Below are 21,240 nucleotides of genomic sequence, written 5' to 3' on the forward strand. Positions count from 1 at the left end.
ACTTGTAGGAACCACACGTCAATGGATTTCTATAGCAACTTGGATTAATCATTTTCGTAAAGCGATGACGAATATGAAGTAGTTGCTATAAAGACCCTATTGTGCAGTCACGCAGGCGCAGGCCCGGGCTCAGAGCGTGACACAACGTTCTTACCAACTCGGGTGATCACAGTGAACAGTTCCATTAAGCTGGGCCTGAGCAGAATTCCACTCATTCGAATACTCGAAGGGTATATGAGGTGCCGTGTGATGGACCATTGTGAAAGTGCTCATCTGTGAAATACAAACAGGTAGTTTGAATTAGATATCTAAATTATTGAGTAGGAAACTTATCATACAAAACCAACCTACAAAACTAGAGATACGGGAGAGGCAAGCTGCTAGATAGGTTGACTGGTAAATCAGTTCAGTATCGTGGTTCTCTTTTTTCTCATTATGATCAAAGAGAGATGTTTATGAAAAATTTATCCAAAAGTGGTAAAAAAGGGAAGGTTACTTTACAAGTAGTTTCAATTTAACCCCATCTCTTGCATTTTTTCAACTTTTAGTCAATTTAACCCCATCTCTTACTTTGCATTTTCTCACTAAACATGTGCAATTATATTAGAACTATCAAAATAGTTACTCCGATAGAGCTAAGAGACCAAATCGATTTTAAAGTTGATGAGTTCTTGAGTCAATAAAACCAATATGATAAACTATGAAACCACATCCTAGGCAGAGGCAAATCCAGGAATTGAGGAGAGGGAGGAAGGATAGATCAGTAGAGGAGGTAAGGAAAGATGATTGAACTGATTTTTGGAGGTGAAACTCGCAGTTATAAATATTGCACGTAAAATTTCAAAATTTTCCATTTGATGTGAGCACTTGACCCTGCTAAATACGCCCAGAAATCTTGAAAACATTACAAATGAACCATTTGCAGAATATCAACAAAGATGTTAGAAAAAAAGCATTACCTAAAAGTTGGCTCGTCTTAGTATTTGAATTCCCGACCTTTGCTCCCTCCAAGTTCCAATTCCACAACAAAGTCATCATGACACTGATAAACGTATAGGACACAGGACCATGACCAAACAAAATCTGTTTCTTTTGCCAAACGAAGGTGGTAGAGTACCCTGGAATCTCAATGTAGCTTGAACCATAAAAACATTATTATTGTTGGCTCGAATTAGTTATATTCGAGTCTGAACTCGATTCGAAGTTCGAAAATTTTAAAACTTTTGGCTCGAATTCGGTCCGAATCAAAGCTCGAGTTCGAGTTCGGCTCGATAGATCGAACATGTTCGCGAATTATTCGAACTATTGCTCGAAAATAAGTCATCAAAATATTCAAAATTTATTTATTGAATATATAATTATATTTTATTAATAAAATATTAATGCTCGTGAACGACTCGCGCTATCGAACAAAATAATTTGAGCTTGAGTTCGGCTCGAAAAAGGTTCGAACATGTTCGAGTTCGGCTCGAATTTGAACACAAATAAAATATTTTTCGATCCAGCTCGAAAAACTCGCGAATCGACTTCATTCGTTTACACTCCTACCCGATGAAGCCAATTTTGACATATGCATGGCCAACAAAAATCCTTTATCATGAGTTTTGACATTAGGTGTATGGACCAAGCATGAAGCAAGCTACGCCGGCATGGTAGTGTGTGGGATGCATTTAAGCAACCATGGGCTTTTCCCCCATTATTGTCTGATGATTTAATCGGTTCAATCCTTTTTTTATATGAAATAAAATTATCTATGAAAATTTTAAAATCAACTCATTTAAAATAATGGAAAAAAAGGGGACTAAATCGGGTTCATGTTCAAAACATTAGGAATTTTTTGATTAATCTAATATAATAATGGATCAAATCGAGAAAATTATTGCACAACAATGGAGTATTTAAAAGAGGGCAAACCATTGAACGATGAAGATGAATACATAATTAGCTCATAGTATTCTATAATATAGATTTTAGTAGGGTAATATTCATATTTGAAAAATATTGAAGAAAAAAATTAGAATAGATCTATTACATTCATATAAGACCAATTATTTGTCGCTTTACCGAAAATCATATCTGGTGTTAAAGGTGCAATTCAAATCGTTTAAACCGTGTAGCAGTTCAGACAACACGTTACGATCGTTCTATCCAGCAGAGATAGTTATTGCACCTAACGATCTCAGTCTTAATAATTGCATCTCCTTTCTATCAATGAGAATCAAACCTCTGACATTGACTCTGATACGTAGGACCGAATGTTTGTCGTTTTAACAAAAATTATAAGGATAATAACAGTATAACTCAAATATTTTAAACTGTACAACAACTTCAATATCACGATTCTATTACTTTACTCAAAAGTAACAATTATTACACCTAACTTCTGGTAATAAATTTAACAAATATATTGTAGTAAATTCGACTTTTTTTTTGTTTATTGTTACCCATTATCATCGAAACAAATTTAAGATTTTTAGGATTATTATATAATATTCATAAAATCAAAATTTAAAAATATCTTTTCAGAATATAGTTTGATAAAAAAAAAAGATGTCACTTTTCTTGCAATAAGTTAGTTAATCTTGTTCGTGACTCACACGACGTTGTTGGATTCTGCAAGTGCATACGTGGCAATCCCATCTCCCATTCTTCGAGTCGGCTGTTGAATCAATTCGATAAATTCATTTGAAGAAATCACCGCAACTTTCCTGTAGCTTCAAGAAAATCGAACCGCGCAATATACAAGAATCAAAATTTGCAATCTTTTAGTGCTTTTTTTATTGAATTTTCTCAACTATCGACCTAATTTCATAGTTTTAGGTGTACGTTTATGATTACATGTTTGCATGTATGTGTAGGGAGAGGGGAAGAATTGAGTAGTGTTAAGGAATGGCATTGCTTCGGAAATTGTTTTACCGGAAGCCGCCGGATGGACTGCTTGAGATATGCGAGAAAGTATACGGTGCGCTGTGACTCTATCTCCATTTGTCCCCCATTTTGAGCTATTTTTGTTTTTGGTTATTTCGTTTAAGCCGTGCATGTTTATGAAAAATTAGTTTTGGGAAGGTTTTTTTGCTATTTTCTGGAAAAGCACGGTTTTTTCAATTTCGATGTCCGTTGAATAAGGAGATTATGAGTTGTATTTTCGGGTTAGTTTAGCTTTACTTTTGAATCATTGCGTTTGAGTAGTGAAAAAATGGGCTTTGGAAGAGGCACAATTAAATGATAATAATTAAACAAAAAAACAAGGACTTGTAAAGATATAGTTTCCCCAAGTGGTGTGGTGCCTTGGGAATGAAGTTATTGTTCTTTTCGTCGACATCAGTTGATGCTAAGCAAGATAGATGTAGTTGCTGATTGTTGTTCTACGTGTTAAGAAAAATAAATTTTATTGTGGTGATTATGGACCACTAATAGGCACCTATTACTCAAGTGGTGTAGATGTTTGTCTTAGCTTTATGGATATATGCATGGGAGTAGACCACAGGTTGTAACATGTGAAAGGGGGGTGGGAAGGCATCCCAATTCAAATCTTCTAAACACTCGATAGAGAAGGTATGGAACTTCTAATTCTGAAGGCTTATTAACGAGCAAGGAGAATTGGAGTCTTCTTTAGATATGCCATGAAAGAAGAAGAATGGATGGAGTGTCAGTATGTGGTAATTGAACTTAATGGACTCGAGAGTAGCCATTTTAGGAATGTTAGGTTTCACAATCCCTGAATGGGTTAGTCTTCATTCCAGAACTGTGTTATGTTTTAGGAACAATGATACTGCACGTATCCGGTTGGTTACTAGTTAAGGAATTAATATGTGGATCCTATGATACAAGTGTGCTTGCCTCTACATATGACGTGTAACTAATAAGTAAAATGCATGTATTGCTCATATGTTAAGTATCTAAACTAGTCAATTTTGAATTTAAAATGTCAAACCAGTGAGAGTGAATTTACATTCTGTAATGTAGAACGCATGAGTCATAATGCATGGTTGAGCCGTGGTAAAAAAGCAATATAAATTCTTGTTAGCTGCTGAAACTTGATGCATGTAATTGATTAAATGCAATGATTAAGTAAAAAATGATTCGTTATTTGGTGGAACAGTGTCCTTATCATGCATTGCATGAGGGCGTAAATTTGAATATTACCATGGGTAAAAAATGAAGTACTTTGTAGTAAATTTGCATTTTTTATATCTTACAAGATTGTTGCTTATAAGCAAATTGAAATGAATTTTGTATTCAATTTGACAAGCCTAAGGTGTGCCTATGGTATTTTTCATTTATACAGTATTTGACGATTGTTTTACCACTTACACTTGGGAAGAACAAAATTACAAGAACTACGTGAGAGGAATAATGACACAACTTAGGGAGCACTATCCTGATGCCTCTATCCTAGTTTTCAACTTCCGAGAGGGGGAGACCCAGAGCCAGATGGCTAATGCTTTGTCAGAATATGATATGACTATAATGGAGTACCCTCGGCAGTACGAAGGATGCCCATTGCTCCCAATGGAGATGATCCATCACTTTCTCCGATCAAGTGAAAGCTGGCTATCACTTGGGCTGCAGAATCTGCTTCTCACACACTGTGAACTTGGTGGTTGGCCAATTTTAGCTTTCATGTTAGCTGCTTTATTGATCTACAGAAAGCAGTATAGTGGGGAACATAAGACCTTGGACATGGTGTACAAGCAAGCTCCTCGGGAGCTTTTGCACTTGTTGTCCCCGCTGAATCCTATTCCTTCTCAGTTACGCTACCTGCAATATGTGTCGCGGAGGAATATAGCTGCAGAATGGCCTCCATTAGACAGGGCACTCACCATGGATTGTGTCATCATTAGGATGATTCCTAATTTTGATGGCGGGGGTGGCTGCAGACCAATATTTCGTCTATATGGACAAGATCCTTTTCTTGTTTCTGACCGTACACCCAAGGTTCTATTTTCAACTCCAAAAAGGAGTAGAGTTGTTCGACACTATAAGCAGGTGAGCTCTTACATTTTTGCGATGATTGTGTATGTTGTTGGTTGACCAAATATATGTGTGTGTGTGTGTGCGTGTGTGTGTCTGTGTATTTGATCACCTCAAAAATTATTTGACTGAGTTAGCAGGAAGATAAATTCCTTTATCCAGGCTTTTGTCCATCTATAAGTAGTTCTTGAACTTAAAAATGGAGGATAAAGTCTACTTTGGTAAAGGTTTACACTGATCAAGTGGACATGATTATAAACTAGAATTATAAAGCCATCGCACACATGGATATATAGAATAATATTGTCCATTGTTAACAACATGCACCGATTTATAACTCCTGCTGCAGGTGGGTCAAGTGGTGTTTTAATGAGACAAGAAATGTAATAACAAGTATTGGGCTAATGAATTCAGTTATTCAATATGATTGGGTGCTGGCAATTCAATATGCTCGAGAAACTTTCCAAAATGCTAGATTAGGATATTTAAATGCATTTTATTTTGAAAGAATATGTCATACTTTGGTTGTAGGATTAACATTTGGACTATTTAGATAATAAGAGGGATCAACTGAAATCGTGTTTTATTAGTCTTGGTCATAGGTCGTGTACTGTATGAAAAATTCCATTATTTGAGACCTAAATGGGACTTCTGAATAACAATTGGGAGAGGGGAAAGAAAAATCATTGTAGCTGTTGACCTCTGATGTCTTGGTATTCATATTTGGCAAAAATACTATAAGCGGGTGAAGGATGGCAGTTTAAAACTTGATTTTAATTAAAAACTATAACTATAAGAAAGCAAAAGGAGAAGCCACTCCTCACCTCGCCCATTGTTTTTGGTTATGTGTTACATGAGAGAGCAATCAAAATACAACTTGTGTTAATATGTGAGTCACTGCCTTAGCTCTATGATTTCTGTTGTATTCTGTAGTTCTCATTTCTTTGAATAACATCTGGAGAGTATAATCCAAAAAAGAGAGCTGAAAAGCAATGGAGACTGGAAGTATGAGACAGATGCTGTTTAATCATAAAATAAAATAAAATGGTGCAATTTTCTTGAAATTCGAGTGCTTGTTCATGCATAATCCACATGTAGTTTGAAGAATGCGACAAAGTATTGGAGTTTTATCATGTTTGAATCAGTGGTTTGAGATTTCTTTTTCCTGTAATGAACACCTTGGCTTTTATTGTTCTTCATTGAGGTTAAAATGTGAAGTTATTGTTAATGAAGTCTTTTATATGCTTTTTAGAAGTCTATATATTTTAATTTCCGATAAAATTTCTTTTTTTATTTGGTTTAGCATCTTGAATAAAAGGGAAAGAGGAGGATTTCATCTACCCGCTCCCATTTCTCCTTCTTCTGCATGTATATACATGCACAAGTACTCTATTTGTTGGTATACTGTTAGTGTTATTAATATAGTGTGTGTCTTTGGCTATGTTTATATTAGCGTTTATCTTTGTGTGCTGTTCGTGTTTACAAGTTCCTGGAATTATGGTATTTCAGTCTCTGTTCATTGGGTTATTTTCAGGCAGAATGTGAATTAGTTAAGATTGATATCAATTGCCACATCCAAGGCGATGTTGTATTGGAGTGCATCAATTTGAATGATGACATGGAGAGAGAAGAGATGATGTTCCGAGTCATGTTCAATACAGCTTTTATTAGGTCAAATATTTTAATGCTCAACCGGGATGAAATTGACATATTGTGGGATGCTAAGGATCAATTTCCTAGGGATTTCAGGGCAGAGGTATGTTTTTCTCTCATGTTCAATAGATGCTAAAAATATGTCTTCTCACTCTTAATAAGAGTCATAAACATGATTATGCAAATCATTTTTGGAAAAAGGTTATTTTCTCTGAGATGGATGCTGCTGCTTCCACAGTTCCTGTGGATTTTTCTTGTTTTGAAGAGAAAGATGGGCTTCCATTGGAGGCATTTGCTAAAGTTCAAGAGATGTTTAGTAGTGTGGATTGGTTGGTACCAAAAGGAGATGTCACTGTTGAAGTTCTCCAGCATTTATCTTTATCAGATGCTGTTATTGAAGTTTATTCTCACTCCGAAAAGTCTCCGGAAAATCAGCATCCTGCTATGCTAGAATATAGTACTGAGAGCCCAACAAATTTATCTTCAGATAAGCACCGTAATTTTTCTCCCCAGTTGTCCTCAAATACAGATGTGCTTAAGCAGGCGGATCCCCAAGCAAATAAAATCGAGGAAGTAATGTTCACCAAGCCAACACCAGTTTCTCCGGGAGAACTAACTCTGCTCCCATCAACTGTCAAAACTTTGAATCTCTTACACTCTAAACAACTTGGTTCTGATGCTCGTGTAATTGACATTGCCAGAGCAGGTCCTCATCTAACTGAAACTGAGATATCGTCTTCTGAAACCTTTTTTTCAACTTCGCCAATTCCATCTACAAATGATCCTGTTATTGGTTCTGGACAGTCTCAAGTCAGTCCAGCAACGCCGTCATCTCCTCCTACTCCATCTTTGGAGGAGAAGATAGATGCCCAAAGTGGGATTGATCCTCTTCTTTGGTCCCCGGAAATGCCCAATGTTTCGACTCCACTTTCCAAGGATGACTCTACAGTTGCAAGTGATTTTTCTCTTTCTTCTACTAAAAGTCCTACAAGTGATGATAGAGTCATAATTTCTAGACCTCTTACACTGACACCTCCTCATTCAGCTAAAGAGATGGCTAAAGTTCCTAGGGCCGTATCTCCTTCACCACCATCTCGATCTCTTAATCATTCTTCCTCAACTGCAGGTGAAGTGATATGTAACAGAGTTGTTTCCCTTTCCCCAGTCTCCCAACCATTTGTCCCAAACAATATTCAAACAACTAAAACTAAACTTCCTCCACCACCACCACCACTTCCTCCTCTTTCTGGTACTTGGACAACATATGTTACTCTTAAAATTGCATCTCAAATACCCGTTGCATCAAATCAATTCACAAATGACCCTATAAAGGAAGATTCGGTTTCTGCATCAGGTCATTTCCCTTCCAATGATCCTCTAATGGAGCATTCATTCTCCAGTGTTGAGACCTCATCTCCATCTCCCCTTTCAAGTACCCCACCTTTGATGAATAATTTAGATACAAAACCTTCACATAGTCCACCTCCATCCCCACCCCATGTTCCAATTTCTCCTCTGAAGGAGAATTTAGGTTCTTTAGGTGCTCCTCCAACTCTGACTCCTCAACTTCCACCCCCACATCCTTTAGCCATGCCTATGGCGGATGGTTTAGCCACTAGATGTGTACGTGGTCCACCTCCACCTCCACCTCCTATTTCCCCGATGAAAGAACATTTAGGTTCTGTAGTTGCTCCTCGACCTCCACCTCTACCTCCACCTCCACCTTCCTTAGCCTCGCCTTTGATGGATGACTCAGCCAAAAGATCTACACCTTGTCCATGTCCACCTCCACCTCCACCTCCACATTCATCAGCCTCGCCTATGATGAATGCCTCAGCCAAAAGATCTACACCTTGTCCACCTCCTCCTCCTCCGATGTCTCGTGGTGAGAGTTCATCGATACGAGGAGGCCCTCCCCTTCCTCCACCTCCTCCATTGCATTCTGGGAAGGGACCATCTTCAATGTATCCCCCACCCTCACCATCTGTCCCAGCTCTTTCTGAAAAAGATGGTTACCCTCCTACTCTACACGCTCCTTCCATTCATTCGGTCCCTCCTCCTCCACTCAATTCTTATAAAGAAGCTCCAAATGTAACAGCTACGACTAATAAAGCTAGTGGTGTCTCTGGGTCTCCATCTCCTCCGCCACCTTCTATTACTCCTCCTGGAATAAAAGGGAAATCTTTGTTGTCACGAACTCTCACTTCTAGGAATAACCAAACAAAGAAATTAAAGCCCCTACATTGGCTAAAATTATCTAGGGCGGTTTCAGGAAGCTTGTGGGCAGAAACACAAAAATCTGGTGAAGCTTCCAAGTATGTATTTTTCTCTGGTGATTTGAGATTGAATGGCATTGTCCTTCACCCCTCTTCTGGGTGTGTTTTTGGATTCTCGTGTCATCACATTGTTCTTACTTGGTTAATGTATTTTTGCTAGGGCTCCTGAGATTGATATTTCAGAACTTGAGTCTCTCTTCTCTGCAGCAGTTCCAAATCCTAATGAAGGGGGCTCAGGCAGAAAACTTAGTTCAAAGGGCTCGATGGCAAATAAATCTGAAAAAGTGCAACTGGTGATTTATGTTCTTCATGCCTTTGCTTGTATGACTAGTCCCCAGATTTTTTTAAAATAGCATTTATGGTTTAGTTTTACTGTGATATAGTTTTGACCTTTCTGATTAGTTGAATGGACCATCATTTGGATCAAGTTATACATGCAATACTCATGAATTTTTCAGTCTTTTACGTTTTCCACACCGTGGATATTGTTTTTTAAATTAGTTTGTCACCACATGATTTCAATTGTGAATGTCCAATTTTCTCCCGTAATTTTATACATTGAACATTTCATTAAAAAGTTCGTCTTGATTTGAGATTACCATTGTCTTTATGGTGTGATTTTTTATCGTAAACTATCTTGTTTCTTTTTACACTAGAAACTGTTCTAGATTCATCTCTGAGCGATTGAAATCCATGTCTCCAGATTTCACAATTTATTAAGGTTTTTGGTAACACATCATGATTTATTCCTAACAAGACAAACTCTTACGGAGCATTATTCAACTTTGAGCGAAGAAAAAAAGAAAAATAACATCAGGTTTTATTACCGCATAGAGAATATAACACTCAGTACTGGCATAGTTCAGTCAAGAATTTTCGCACTCAAGTTTCGTATGAAATCATGACAAAATAAATCAATACTCTATTAGTGTTAGGAAGTGGTATGTGGAGAAACTTTTGTAAGCCACTATATCCTAGATGAATTTCCACAAAAGTTATATAGTGAGCTGGCCCATTATTCTTGATGTCCAATATGTAGCCCAAAAGATATTAGGTTGTTATACCAGTCCCTTTTAGGATAGATTATAATTAGTTTGTTTATCACTTGATTACTTCTTTAGACTGAGGAACGTGGTTTTTCGGAAACTAGACCACAAACAAAAAAATATCATGTTACCTAGAACAAAATTGTAATCTCTTATCTTGATTGAACTTGTGCTGTTCAGACAAAGCAATTTGTAATATGTCCATGTTTTTATCGCATCTAAAATGAGAGATCTATCTTTTTTTTATCAAAATTTGATGACGGAGCTTTTTTTGATTACTTTTCTATTGTCCTTTTGTTTGATTAGTCAACATTGCGTGTTACAAATTGACCTTTTGCTGCATCCCTCACTACCCCATTCCTAACTTTGTTATCTTCTTGATGACAATTAGAGGATTACTTTTCCTGCTGTTTGCTAACCCTTTTTTAATCAACATAAAAATTAGTGTGAAATTGTTTCCGAGGATAATGATCGTGAAACTTGAATCACTTCAAATTCCTTTGCAGATAGACCACAGGCGTGCATACAATTGTGAGATCATGCTTTCAAAAGTGAAGATACCCTTGAATGACCTACTGGTGAGTTGTTCCTTGTTCAAAATCAGTTTTTGGACTCAAAGAAGCTTTTTTTATAGCTCAGCATCCATCAGTTACACTCAAACAAAAAAATGTTCAATATACTGATTTAATAACAGTTTATTTTTTCTATTTCCGTAAGTATTCAAACACCCATGACTAAATAGCCAGAAAGAATCATTAAAAAGAAAAACTCGAGAAATAGGTTTGCTTATGTAAAGTATTCCCTGTGGTATCACTCACAGGAACAAGAGATTTTGCGCGAAATAGAGAGATAAGATAATATAGGTTACAGTTAATCATGTCGAGAAGGAAAAATGAATTCAATAGATTTGTGGATGTCCAAAACATAAAGCCCTAGATCCGCTGTGATATAATTTTATTCTCTAGTAGACAACAATATTCTCCGACTAAAATGAAATCAAAATTGAAGAAAGGTGAATAAGATAAATTCTTGCAATTGACGATGTTGTCCTTCGATTATTTATCTTTTCAACCAGTTGTCATTCACTCTCTGAAAATGCTTTGGAACAATATGAACATTGAACCCTTGTTTTAATTGTTTTCTCTTATTATACTATGTTATTTTAAAACATTTTGATTTTCTAGGATTCATTTCCATCTAAATTCGTGTATCCTTTAATTCAATAAATCTGCCTTAGATAAATGTCCATGCTTTTTCTTGAGCGGCAGCTTGTCGGGAGTATTGATGACCCATGTTATCAAATTCGGTCAAAAAAATTGTTTTCTAGATTAAAATGGATGACGGAGCTATGGCCTGATGTTTATTGACTACATCTAGAAAAGTACTCCCTATATTCTGAACACACAATTAGATATGGTTCCCGCATGAACTGTGTAGGACTGACGCATACCACATAAGTAGTAGTTTTCTGGTGTAGTATAGTCAAGATCCGTGTTTATTTTCTTAAATGTTTTGGCCTTTTAGGTGTGTTTTATGCCAACATTTTATACCTACAAATGCGATGACGAGTTGAATTAATTATCTTGAAAACAATAGTTAAAATCAACTAGTAAAGCATGATTCCAACAATAAATTTTATTTAAAGGCATATAATTTACACATATGAGGCGCCTTTATGAATTGTACCCTTTTAGTTGCTATATATGTGTGTGTACGTATTTGATATCATATTTGTCAGCATACCAGAAAGATTCTCAATGAGTCAAAACATTTTGTAAATGAGAGCAGAAATCAAAAATCAGAATTGTTTTTGTTTAAAAATTTATTTCTGAAATGTTGAATTCACATCCCATGGGTAATTTTGTGTTTTTCATGCAACATAGTTTCTCTTTGTTTTATAATTTTTGGTTACAAATTTTGTAATTTTTTATGCACACCTCCTTTTCATAATTCTGTGATAATCTTTTCTTCAATATCTTAGAACTCCGTACTTTCGTTGGACGAATCGGCGTTAGATGTTGATCAGGTTGACAATCTCATCAAGTTTTGTCCAACCAAAGAGGAGATGCAGATGCTTAAGGTTATATACATGATTTTTTTTGTTAGTTTTTATGTCTAGAATCTCTTAAGTAACTTTATCACCACAACTTGTGTAGGCAGAAGTAATGCAAGTTTTGCAAAGTTCTTTGACAATCCTGTCATGAGATTAACCACAAATTTATGTTTCCAGGGTTATACAGGGGATAAAGATAGTTTAGGAAAATGTGAACAGGTTTGTATAATGTCAGATTTTTTGTTGGAATTGATTCTGGTGTTTTCGATACGTGGAAACTTACATTGCAAGAAATATTAATATTTTTTGGTCTTCTTCAAAACCTCAGTTCTTTCTGGTGTTGATGCAAGTGCCAAGGATAGAATCTAAGCTGAGAGTTTTTTCATTTGAGATTCAATTTTCCTCTGAGGTTAGAATTCAGTATGTCAGTTGCTGGTTTCTACTTTTTTGGAGTTTAATTATTCATGATTGTTTGTTTCGTTTGGTCGTCTAACAGGTTTCTGACCTAAGGAATAATCTGAATGTTGTAAATTCTGCAGCAGATCAAGTAAATGGATTTTGTCTTACTATCTAAACCACACTATTTTAGTATATAGTGTATAATATTGATATCTGATTCGTCTCTGCAACCATGTTCTCATCAGATTAGGGGTTCCTCGAAGTTGAAAAGAATAATGCAAACAATTCTCTCTCTTGGTAATGCGCTGAACCAGGGAACTACAAGAGGTCAGTTAACTATATCAATGTCTTGTTTGTCTCAAGCCGTTTTTGTGATTTTAATTGTTTATCATCAATGGTATGTTAAAGCATAGTAGAGCGCTTAGTCAACTGAAAACTTAAAATGGATTGACAGCTATAAATTAAAATTTGGTTTGACATAGAACTGTTTACTGGGGATATGAGTCAGAACTTTGTAGATATTGATATTATATCCTTTTTGATATGGTTTTGGCTGTCATTTAGCTTTTTGGTCACGAAATGATTTAGTTTGGTGGAGATAATCATCACTTGCACGTGGGTTATGCATTGGAGATTGAACTAGTAGAGATCTACCATATTATTTGTTTCATTTATGTTTTTCATTGTGCAAATGATAGTAGGCTCAGACACACATACAATTAGGGATGTAAACAAACCAAGTCGCTCGCGAGCTATTCGGAGCTCGGCTAGGTGAAAAGCTCGTTCGAGATCGTCGTTTAGCTTATCGAGCCGAGCTTGAGCTTAAGAATATTAGGCTCGTAAGCTCGCGAGCCTGTTTGCGAGCTCGAGCTCAGCTAGTTTGTTGTGTCGTGAGCATACAATAACTCAAACATTGTTTGCATTGTCCCACATCGATATCTGAGTGAAAGAGAGGAGATTGAAACTATAAAATGAGAAACCCACCTCCTTAAATTCTCATATCCCAGTCGATATTTTGGCTTAAAGCGCTCGACAAGCTTGAAAACGAGCTCGAGAATGAGTTTGTTTAACGAGCTCGAAAACTAGCCCGCTTAAAGAGTCAAGCTCGAGTCAGACTCATTAAACATGATAAACGAGCTATTAATGAATCGAGCTCGAGCCAATATAAATACCTTAAACGAGCCGAGTTCGATTATAATAATATTCAGCTGGGCTGGGCTCATTCACATCCCTACATACGATATACCAAGCAAGATGAAAAACCAATGGTAAAGCTGTTGTCTAACCCTCGAGGATTCTTCTGTCTTTGTGTTAAAGCTTCTAAGGATAGATTATCATTGGACACAAAAAAATTTGTGTGTAGTTATGAGATATGGAATCCATGAAAGGATGTGTCCCAAGTTATCGTCCAAACTCTTCTTGTTAATGAAAGTGTCTCCTTAATGCTCCTTACACATTATTGGTTGATTTTTCCCTCGCGACTCTGTCGGGGAATTTGATGTTGGCTTTGGATCGGTGAAGAGGTCCCACTTGTACGTGGCAGTTAGCATGATTGGAACTTGCTTGTTAGAAGCACAATACCTTTGTGAACGAGATTGAGTGGAGAAATGTCAACCTTGATGCATTATTTCTTAAATGAGGAGTTAGGAGGGCAAGTAAAGAAAAACAACCTTCATGATAGCCTATTTTCCTGTCTAGCAAAATCAGTTCCAAACTTAGCAATTTTCTATTTTGTTATTGATTATCATGAAAAAATTAAGAAAAGACTATTGGACGTAAACCTCTTTGGTATTTTTTAAGCCATTTTTTAGCCATTCAAACAAGGATGCAATTCCCTTTCCAAAATCAAAGTCGAGATCGTGACTGAGTTTATTTGTGGTTTGGATGTTTATTTCATGTGAGAACAAGTTTTGGGATTTAATTGCTACATTTGTTACATCATCTGATTTGGTTTCGTTTGGATATTATTTCGTCCTGCGTTTAATTTGGTTTGAATTTTTGGAATTGTTATATTTGGAATCCGATTGTTTAATACTAAGTTGTCAAGATACTGGGAAACAGATTAACTATGTTTGATCCAGGTGAACCAATCCTGGTATTATGAGATAGGGCACAGAGAAAAGGGATCAAAATAATAGATAATATATCTTTAGAATGGGTTGAAGAGCATATATACATTTGGCTTTTGAAAGAACTGTTATCATCAAAGTTTCCTAACTATTCTCTTTTTCTCAAACTTTCAGTTGTATAATTAGAAGATTTGATTGTGTTTCACTACCTAATGGTATAAACCTGCATATTTTGGATGAAAATGAGAATGTATCTGGTTTATCTTTGACTGACTAAAAATCTCTCAGCTTTTGAATTTGGGAACTATACCAGGGCCGAAACTTGACAATCACTTTCTGACTGCTGCATATATATGCAGTTAAGTCACAGAATTGACAAGTGCACAACTTTCTGCTCTTTTATGCAATTTTTAGTGTAGCAATGTCATCTTCTATTTGTCAAAATGAGACATTTGATTTATTTACACTTTTTTATTGCAAATATCGTTCTGTAATTTTCGAGTCTAATTGAATGCGGTAATGACAGGTTCTGCTATTGGGTTCAGGTTGGATAGCCTGCTCAAACTTACTGAAACACGTGCCAGGAACAACAAGATGACATTGATGCATTATCTTTGCAAGGTATCGATCAACATGTCTTTTTGGCTAGCTTTTGACAAAAAAATAGTACAATTGAGAATCGCATGAATAATCTGTGGGTGCATTGGTGATGCAAATTAGCATGATCTGCTGCTGGAAATTTCATAAAAGAGGTGAAAGCAACCCGAACACAGCTTACAACTTTCATCTTACTGTGCTCTGCAAAGAGCAACTCTTCTCAAAATCTCACTCAAAACGTGCTGAGTTGGAATCCCATTCTGACTAAGGATTCTTGTGATTCCAGCTACCGGAGAACCAGGAACGAAGAGCCTTCCCCCCCTTTTTCCCGCCCGACTCTTTGGTCTCAAGAATTAAAACCACTAGTTTTAAGAATGAGTGATTGTCCTCCGATCCTGTGCAACTATTGATTTCACATTGCAAAGCGATCTTTTGATTGTACTTGTCTTCTAAACTTGTATTGGGTTCAAATGGTATAGGGGTCCTACTGATACATGCTATAAATTTTTTTTTAGTTGAGATGTGCCACATCTAATGTTAGTAAATGTTTGACACGTGAAATGGGTGCAGTAAAAAAGATAGCATGCATTAAAGCCCTGCCCTTTCAACTTCCTTCTCTTTCCTTTTATATTTCTGGTGTTTGGGAAACTTTAATATCTTTTGTATGCTATTTGTATTACCTGCCCTACTTTGTGAGATCTATCATTTCTTGTAAAGTTGACCATGCAGATCAAGCAATTTGTGGCTGTATAGTCTGTATTAGTTTCTCCCTGTACTTGGTGTCATGTACCACATTTCTTGTTCTGTGGTTGTTGCTTATTATGATTAGCTGCGAACAAAGACGACATTCACTTCATGAATTTGGTAGTGAAACTTTCTCTCTCCAGGTACTTGCTGAAAAACTACCCGAGCTTCTTGATTTTTGGCAAGATCTGTCTAGCTTGGAACCTGCATCAAAGGCATGTTAAAGAATTTAATACCAGTGTCAACAATTTTAAGTTGTTATGATATGTGGCATCTTATCATCTTAGTGGACAATTTTTTCCAGATACAACTAAAATTTTTGGCTGAGGAAATGCAAGCCATTAGCAAAGGTATCGAAAAAGTTGTGCAGGAATTATCCATGTCAGAAAATGATGGACCCGTGTCTGACAATTTTCGCAAGGTAATTTGTTGATAATATCCAAGCAACAATTCTTGCTAATTTTCTTCAACCTGTTTTAATTTATTAAAACAATGTTTGGTTCTTATCAAACATCTAAGGGTACTTTTTCTTCATTTTATGTTTCTATGTACAATACATATTTAAATGCATACTTCAGTGGTTTCAAGGTGGTGTTGTTTCTTTTACTTATTTTCATATCCAAGTTTATGTCCTGTTAACGACTCCCCACTTTAAGTGGGAGTTACGCGTGTGCCTTTACTCGGCAGTTAAAATTGTCAACCATATCCAGCAAGCTTTTAAAGTTAAATCAATTGTGGTGTTTAAGAGGGTGGTGGGGGGGCAGGAGTTGAAAGCAGAATAAATTAGTATCTGTCTTCACTCATACTTCTCCAGTAGAGAGAGATATTTTCTGGCAAATTCTGGATCATTTCATCTGTATCTCCATTTGCAGCCATTATAATTGTTGTACTTGCTTAATTTGGCTTCATTTCTGACTTCTTGTGCAGTTTTGAGTGCTGTAAGAGTGATTTCGCATGACCATGTACTGATGGTAGCTTGTCAATGTTGTTCCACGTGTATATTTAATATATTTTGAGAGAATTAATCTTGCTTTCCACTTGATCAAGTTTGATAAAAATCGAAAAACACGTGATAGAATGTAATAAGATATTTACATGGTAAAAGTCAACCTGGAAAAAAATGTCTGACATACTTACTCCATTTTAGCATCAAAACTAGGTGCAAACAACCAACCAGACTGTCCTAATGGATAAATCAGGAATACAAAAAAAAAAAGCAATTGACCAAAGAATGCAATTGCATTAGGAGGTCGTAATTGAACAAATTGAGCAAGCTCGAATTGGCGTAACATGAAACCTATTAGTCCAAAAACGCCATGAAGAGCACAAAAATCCACAGACCGCCTAATTGACACCAACAAGTAAAATCTCCTTGTGCTTCAGAACCCCATAGTAACAATAAAGAATGCGCTAAACTATTAGCAGGAGTAGAAACTGCGGCCGTTAATAAATTATAGCCTTCAAAATAGGAACTGGTGTGAAGAAAGTCCCGCTTATCGTCTTTGATTGACTGAATGGATCCCGAAAGATGGATTGATTCTATCTCCTACCTCCAACGGGAAAGCGCAGTGACTCCCCGGTGATAGGCGCCCCAAGCGTCTAAAAGTTCCGTACTTTATAGGTTTGACAAATAGATCCTGCTTTCACCAGTCTGTTTACGCCTTCATTCTCTCACTCCCCATCGTCAGATGCCGAAGCCCTTTCTCATTTCAGCCATTGGTGATAGCCCATCTACATCAATAAGAATGAGGCATGACTTCTTTTCCAGTAGCTATGCCTGAGCTGAACCTCGTACAAGACTTTCTTTCCGGCCTTACGTTTCCCAGTCTTGGGAAAAGAAGTTGAATAGCTCTTTCGGTCAAAGTCGATAAGGATCAAAGTCCAATAGCTAGGGTGGGATTGTCCTCTGTTCTCAACTCGGGAAGGAAATAAGCATGGATTCACAAATTCCTTTTGAATATTTATTTCTTTTTGCTGGAGTTGTTTTCTCATTCTCTTAATCCAAAAGAAGAATGATTCGGAATAAAAAATGCCTGACATACATCCTCCATTTTATCTTTTATTGTTGCCTGAGATGTGAATCCTCATCTACTTCTGAGAACCTCAACATTTGTACTATATAAAAAGTCTTATTACTCTTCTACAACAATGAAACAACATGAAGGCAGCCAGTGAATGGTGCAAAAGATGAGCCAACGAAAAAGGTCTTATCACCCGCCATCAAATACCATAAGTATCAGAACTTAGATAGCACCTGTTGTCTGACATTTGATATCCGTATATATGAAACTATGACTTTCATACAGTGGCTCTGTTAAACTGATTTGGAAAGTTGTAGCAAATGACTGTTGTTAAGTTATGCTGGCATAGAGGTATATCGATACTTTCATTATTGGACAAATCTTAGGTCCCCGGATGATTGGGGTCAACAAGATAATATTTGTAATGTAATTTTCTTGAAATGTTGATGATACGAATGCTCTGGAAGATCTGATGGCCAGCAGTTGCAGCAGTGCCTGCAGGAAATGGCTAGACTGTAATTGAATTATGGCAATATGACCTGTCTCTATGATTTATTTTGTATAAGCTTGAAGAACAGGCATTTTTCCAAATGATGGAAACTATTAAATCTTAACAATCGCTTAAGTTATGCCTTCTTTTGACATTGCCTTTTACAAATGATTGCTGTTTTCCTGTTCAGGCTTTGAAGGAGTTTCTTAATTTCTCTGAAGGTGAAGTGAGGTCCTTGGCTTCGCTTTATTCTGGAGTGGTATGTATTGCTCGTCTTTCGCAATATAGGTCTAGGTTTTGTATGTTCTTATATCTTCATAACATTCTTTGCTGTTCTAATATTTGATTGTACAGGGTAGAAATGTGGATGCATTGATCCTTTATTTTGGTGAGGACCCATCTCGATGCCCATTTGAGCAAGGTAATCTTATATTCCCTCTGTTTATAATGGATGTCTTTTCATGGATCATGGGTCAACCGATAACATTGACAGCATGTGTAGCGCAATAAAACTGTAAACTTTGTAGGTTAGCAAAAAAATTCCTCCTTCCGATAGCATCATCAAAATATGGGGTGTGGCCTACTATACAACTTAAAAGGATATGACTTGAACCATTGTTACTAGTTATAATTTTTACTGAAACAGTAAGTGATCAGAAACCAAAGTCGTGTATTCAATTTCCGTATGTTGTAAGTTAGTACAGTTATTGGGAGGACGATGGTTGAGAAGCAATAATTGCCTCAAGTAGTTGAAAGGTGACATTTGTGATACGGTACGGTTTAAAAGGATGTAAGTTGCACTGTTACCCAATTATGATTTTTGAGAAAACTATAAATATTCAAATCGATAACCGATGGTTTATACAAAAAGGTAATTGATGATACATCTAAAGATTGCATGTGATATAGTAAATGGTTGATTTTATTTAGGGATATTGTTGCTACACATGGTTTTTGAGCTAGAACATCTTAAGTTGGTTTTTTGTTAGATTTAAGTTGGTGAAATACGTCAATTGATTCTTGTCATGAGCATACGATACCAACGACTAGAGCAATGCATATTTTGTTTTTTGATCTTTGGTTGGTGAGTGGTTCCTATGATCATATTATTCGAAAGTTAAACGTCCAGGGGTGTAAAGTTGGTTTGCGAGCTTTTTGAGTTGGTTCGAGAAAAAATTGATTTGTATTCGAAATTATCAAATTCAAGTCAAACTCGAACATGTTATGATTATTTTTGGAGCTGAACATCGAGGCCAAATTATTTTGTTCGATCTGCTCGCAAGCTTTAATATTTTATTAGTTATTAATATAATGTGATTGTATTAAATAAATATATTCCAAGTCTTTATTTTTTAATAGCTCGTGAATATGTTGGAATATTTCAAGCCAAACTCGAATTCGAGCCATGATTTAATCGATTTCGAGCAAAAAATATTAACATTTCTGAGCTTCGAATTGAACTCGAGCTCGAATATCCTAATTAGAGCTAAATTCTTCGGTTCAATTCGTTTACAATTTAGTCCCACTTTAGAGGAGATATCTGGATTGATTGGTTTGAAATCAATAGAATTCGAAACTATAATGTAAGATCCGTAACGTTTTTGGATCTTTTTTTACTTTCGTGAATTTAATATTTCTTGTTGAAAGGGTAATTTGATGTGCCTCCTATCGAATATATCTCTTTTAACCCCATCTAGATGCAACTTTACTGAACTTGCCCTAGTCTATTAAATTGTGCTTAGATAGATGTATATGAGGTGGTGGATTTCAAACTCCTTGATTTTCATGGATGGAAAAAATATAAATTTTAAAATTCACATCTTATCGAGACGTGCAATTTCAATAATAATTACGGTGGATTTCAAATACATCCAAGATAGGTGATAACGTTAAGGTAGAACATCAACCTTATATGGCTTTGTGGTTCTTGTTTGTCCTAATCTCTATCTGAAACACGGTGCAGTGATTTCAACGATACTGAACTTTGTGAGAATGTTCAAAAAATCCAACGAGGAAAACTGCAAGCAGCTGGAGTTAGAGAGAAAGAAGGCGGAAAAAGAAGCTTCAACTGAGAAATCAAAGATAAACGCAACTGAAAAAGATAGTGGAAAATTGATCTTATCCCGAGTCAAGAGCGTCAAATAATTCGATATGAAATAACCTTGGACTCTCAGATCATGTTTAACTAAGACGGATATGCAATTGTTTCAATCTGACAGACACAGACATTGCAGCTGGCGAAAATCCCCCCGAACGTTGCCTTTGCTTTGGACATTTGACGGCCACAAACAGGTAAAGATTAGACATTTTCAAGATAAAACACTCCTAAATCCATAGCTTTCCTTCGTTTCTTTTCCTTTTTTTTCGCTTCTAAGAGTTTGTAGACGAAACTTTGATCGAATTCCTTCGATAATCTTCATTTTGCAGAGTCTGGATGTCTATAATTTTGTTGATGATAGGTTCATGTACATATTCTTCTTGGCTGGAGAGAATGCAAGTTAATGTCTGAAAGAGTATGTTAGTTATAACTTATATATTTTCATTTGTAAAATCACACTTTTTTTTCCTGGACTTTGTACAGTACACATTTCAAGTAGTTGCAATATATTTAGTTTAGCTGATCTCCAATTTTTTATTATTATAATATTTCAATAATATTATAACTGAATGATTCAGTACTTTGAACCATTGTTAGGGGCAGAACTAGCAGTACTATTGAATAATTTTTATATGTAAATTATAAAAATTAAATAGTTGAAATATATTTATCTAAGTTGTTTCCGTATTGGTAAAATCTGAATTATTATGACCAATATCTAAGTTAAATGTAATTTAGAGAGTGCTTACGAACTCTAAAATAGCAAGACAAGTCGCTTAACGTTGCAACGTTTGTCGTTCTGCTAAAAATGCTATTTAAT

The 21,240-nt window shown here is 36.1% G+C and overlaps 1 protein-coding gene across 5 annotated transcripts; it reads left to right on the forward strand.

The window, feature by feature from the left end:
• Positions 1-2,545: 2,545 nt before the first annotated feature.
• On the forward strand, positions 2,546-20,943 carry LOC142505343 (formin-like protein 18). 5 transcript variants are annotated; one of them, XM_075618291.1, is made up of 19 exons: positions 2,547-2,962; positions 3,442-3,555; positions 4,289-4,989; positions 6,509-6,730; positions 6,829-8,942; positions 9,064-9,196; positions 10,456-10,527; positions 11,931-12,029; positions 12,180-12,221; positions 12,331-12,411; positions 12,499-12,549; positions 12,647-12,728; positions 14,997-15,091; positions 15,955-16,026; positions 16,116-16,232; positions 18,513-18,581; positions 18,677-18,743; positions 20,286-20,614; positions 20,750-20,943. In XM_075618291.1, exons 3-18 carry the CDS (start codon positions 4,357-4,359, stop codon positions 20,465-20,467), a joined length of 4,131 nt encoding a protein of 1,376 aa, XP_075474406.1. In that variant the 5' UTR covers positions 2,547-2,962; positions 3,442-3,555; positions 4,289-4,356; the 3' UTR covers positions 20,468-20,614; positions 20,750-20,943. The 5 variants fall into 5 exon arrangements, with proteins under 5 accessions (XP_075474407.1, XP_075474408.1, XP_075474409.1 ...); XM_075618290.1 differs by lacking the exon at positions 3,442-3,555; XM_075618292.1 differs by lacking the exons at positions 3,442-3,555; positions 18,677-18,743; positions 20,286-20,614; positions 20,750-20,943 and having other exon boundaries at positions 2,546-2,962; positions 15,016-15,091; positions 18,513-18,548.
• Positions 20,944-21,240: the final 297 nt, after the last annotated feature.

The sequence above is a fragment of the Primulina tabacum genome, chromosome 10, assembly GCF_025594145.1.
Source record: "Primulina tabacum isolate GXHZ01 chromosome 10, ASM2559414v2, whole genome shotgun sequence".
Lineage (NCBI taxonomy): Eukaryota > Viridiplantae > Streptophyta > Magnoliopsida > Lamiales > Gesneriaceae > Primulina > Primulina tabacum.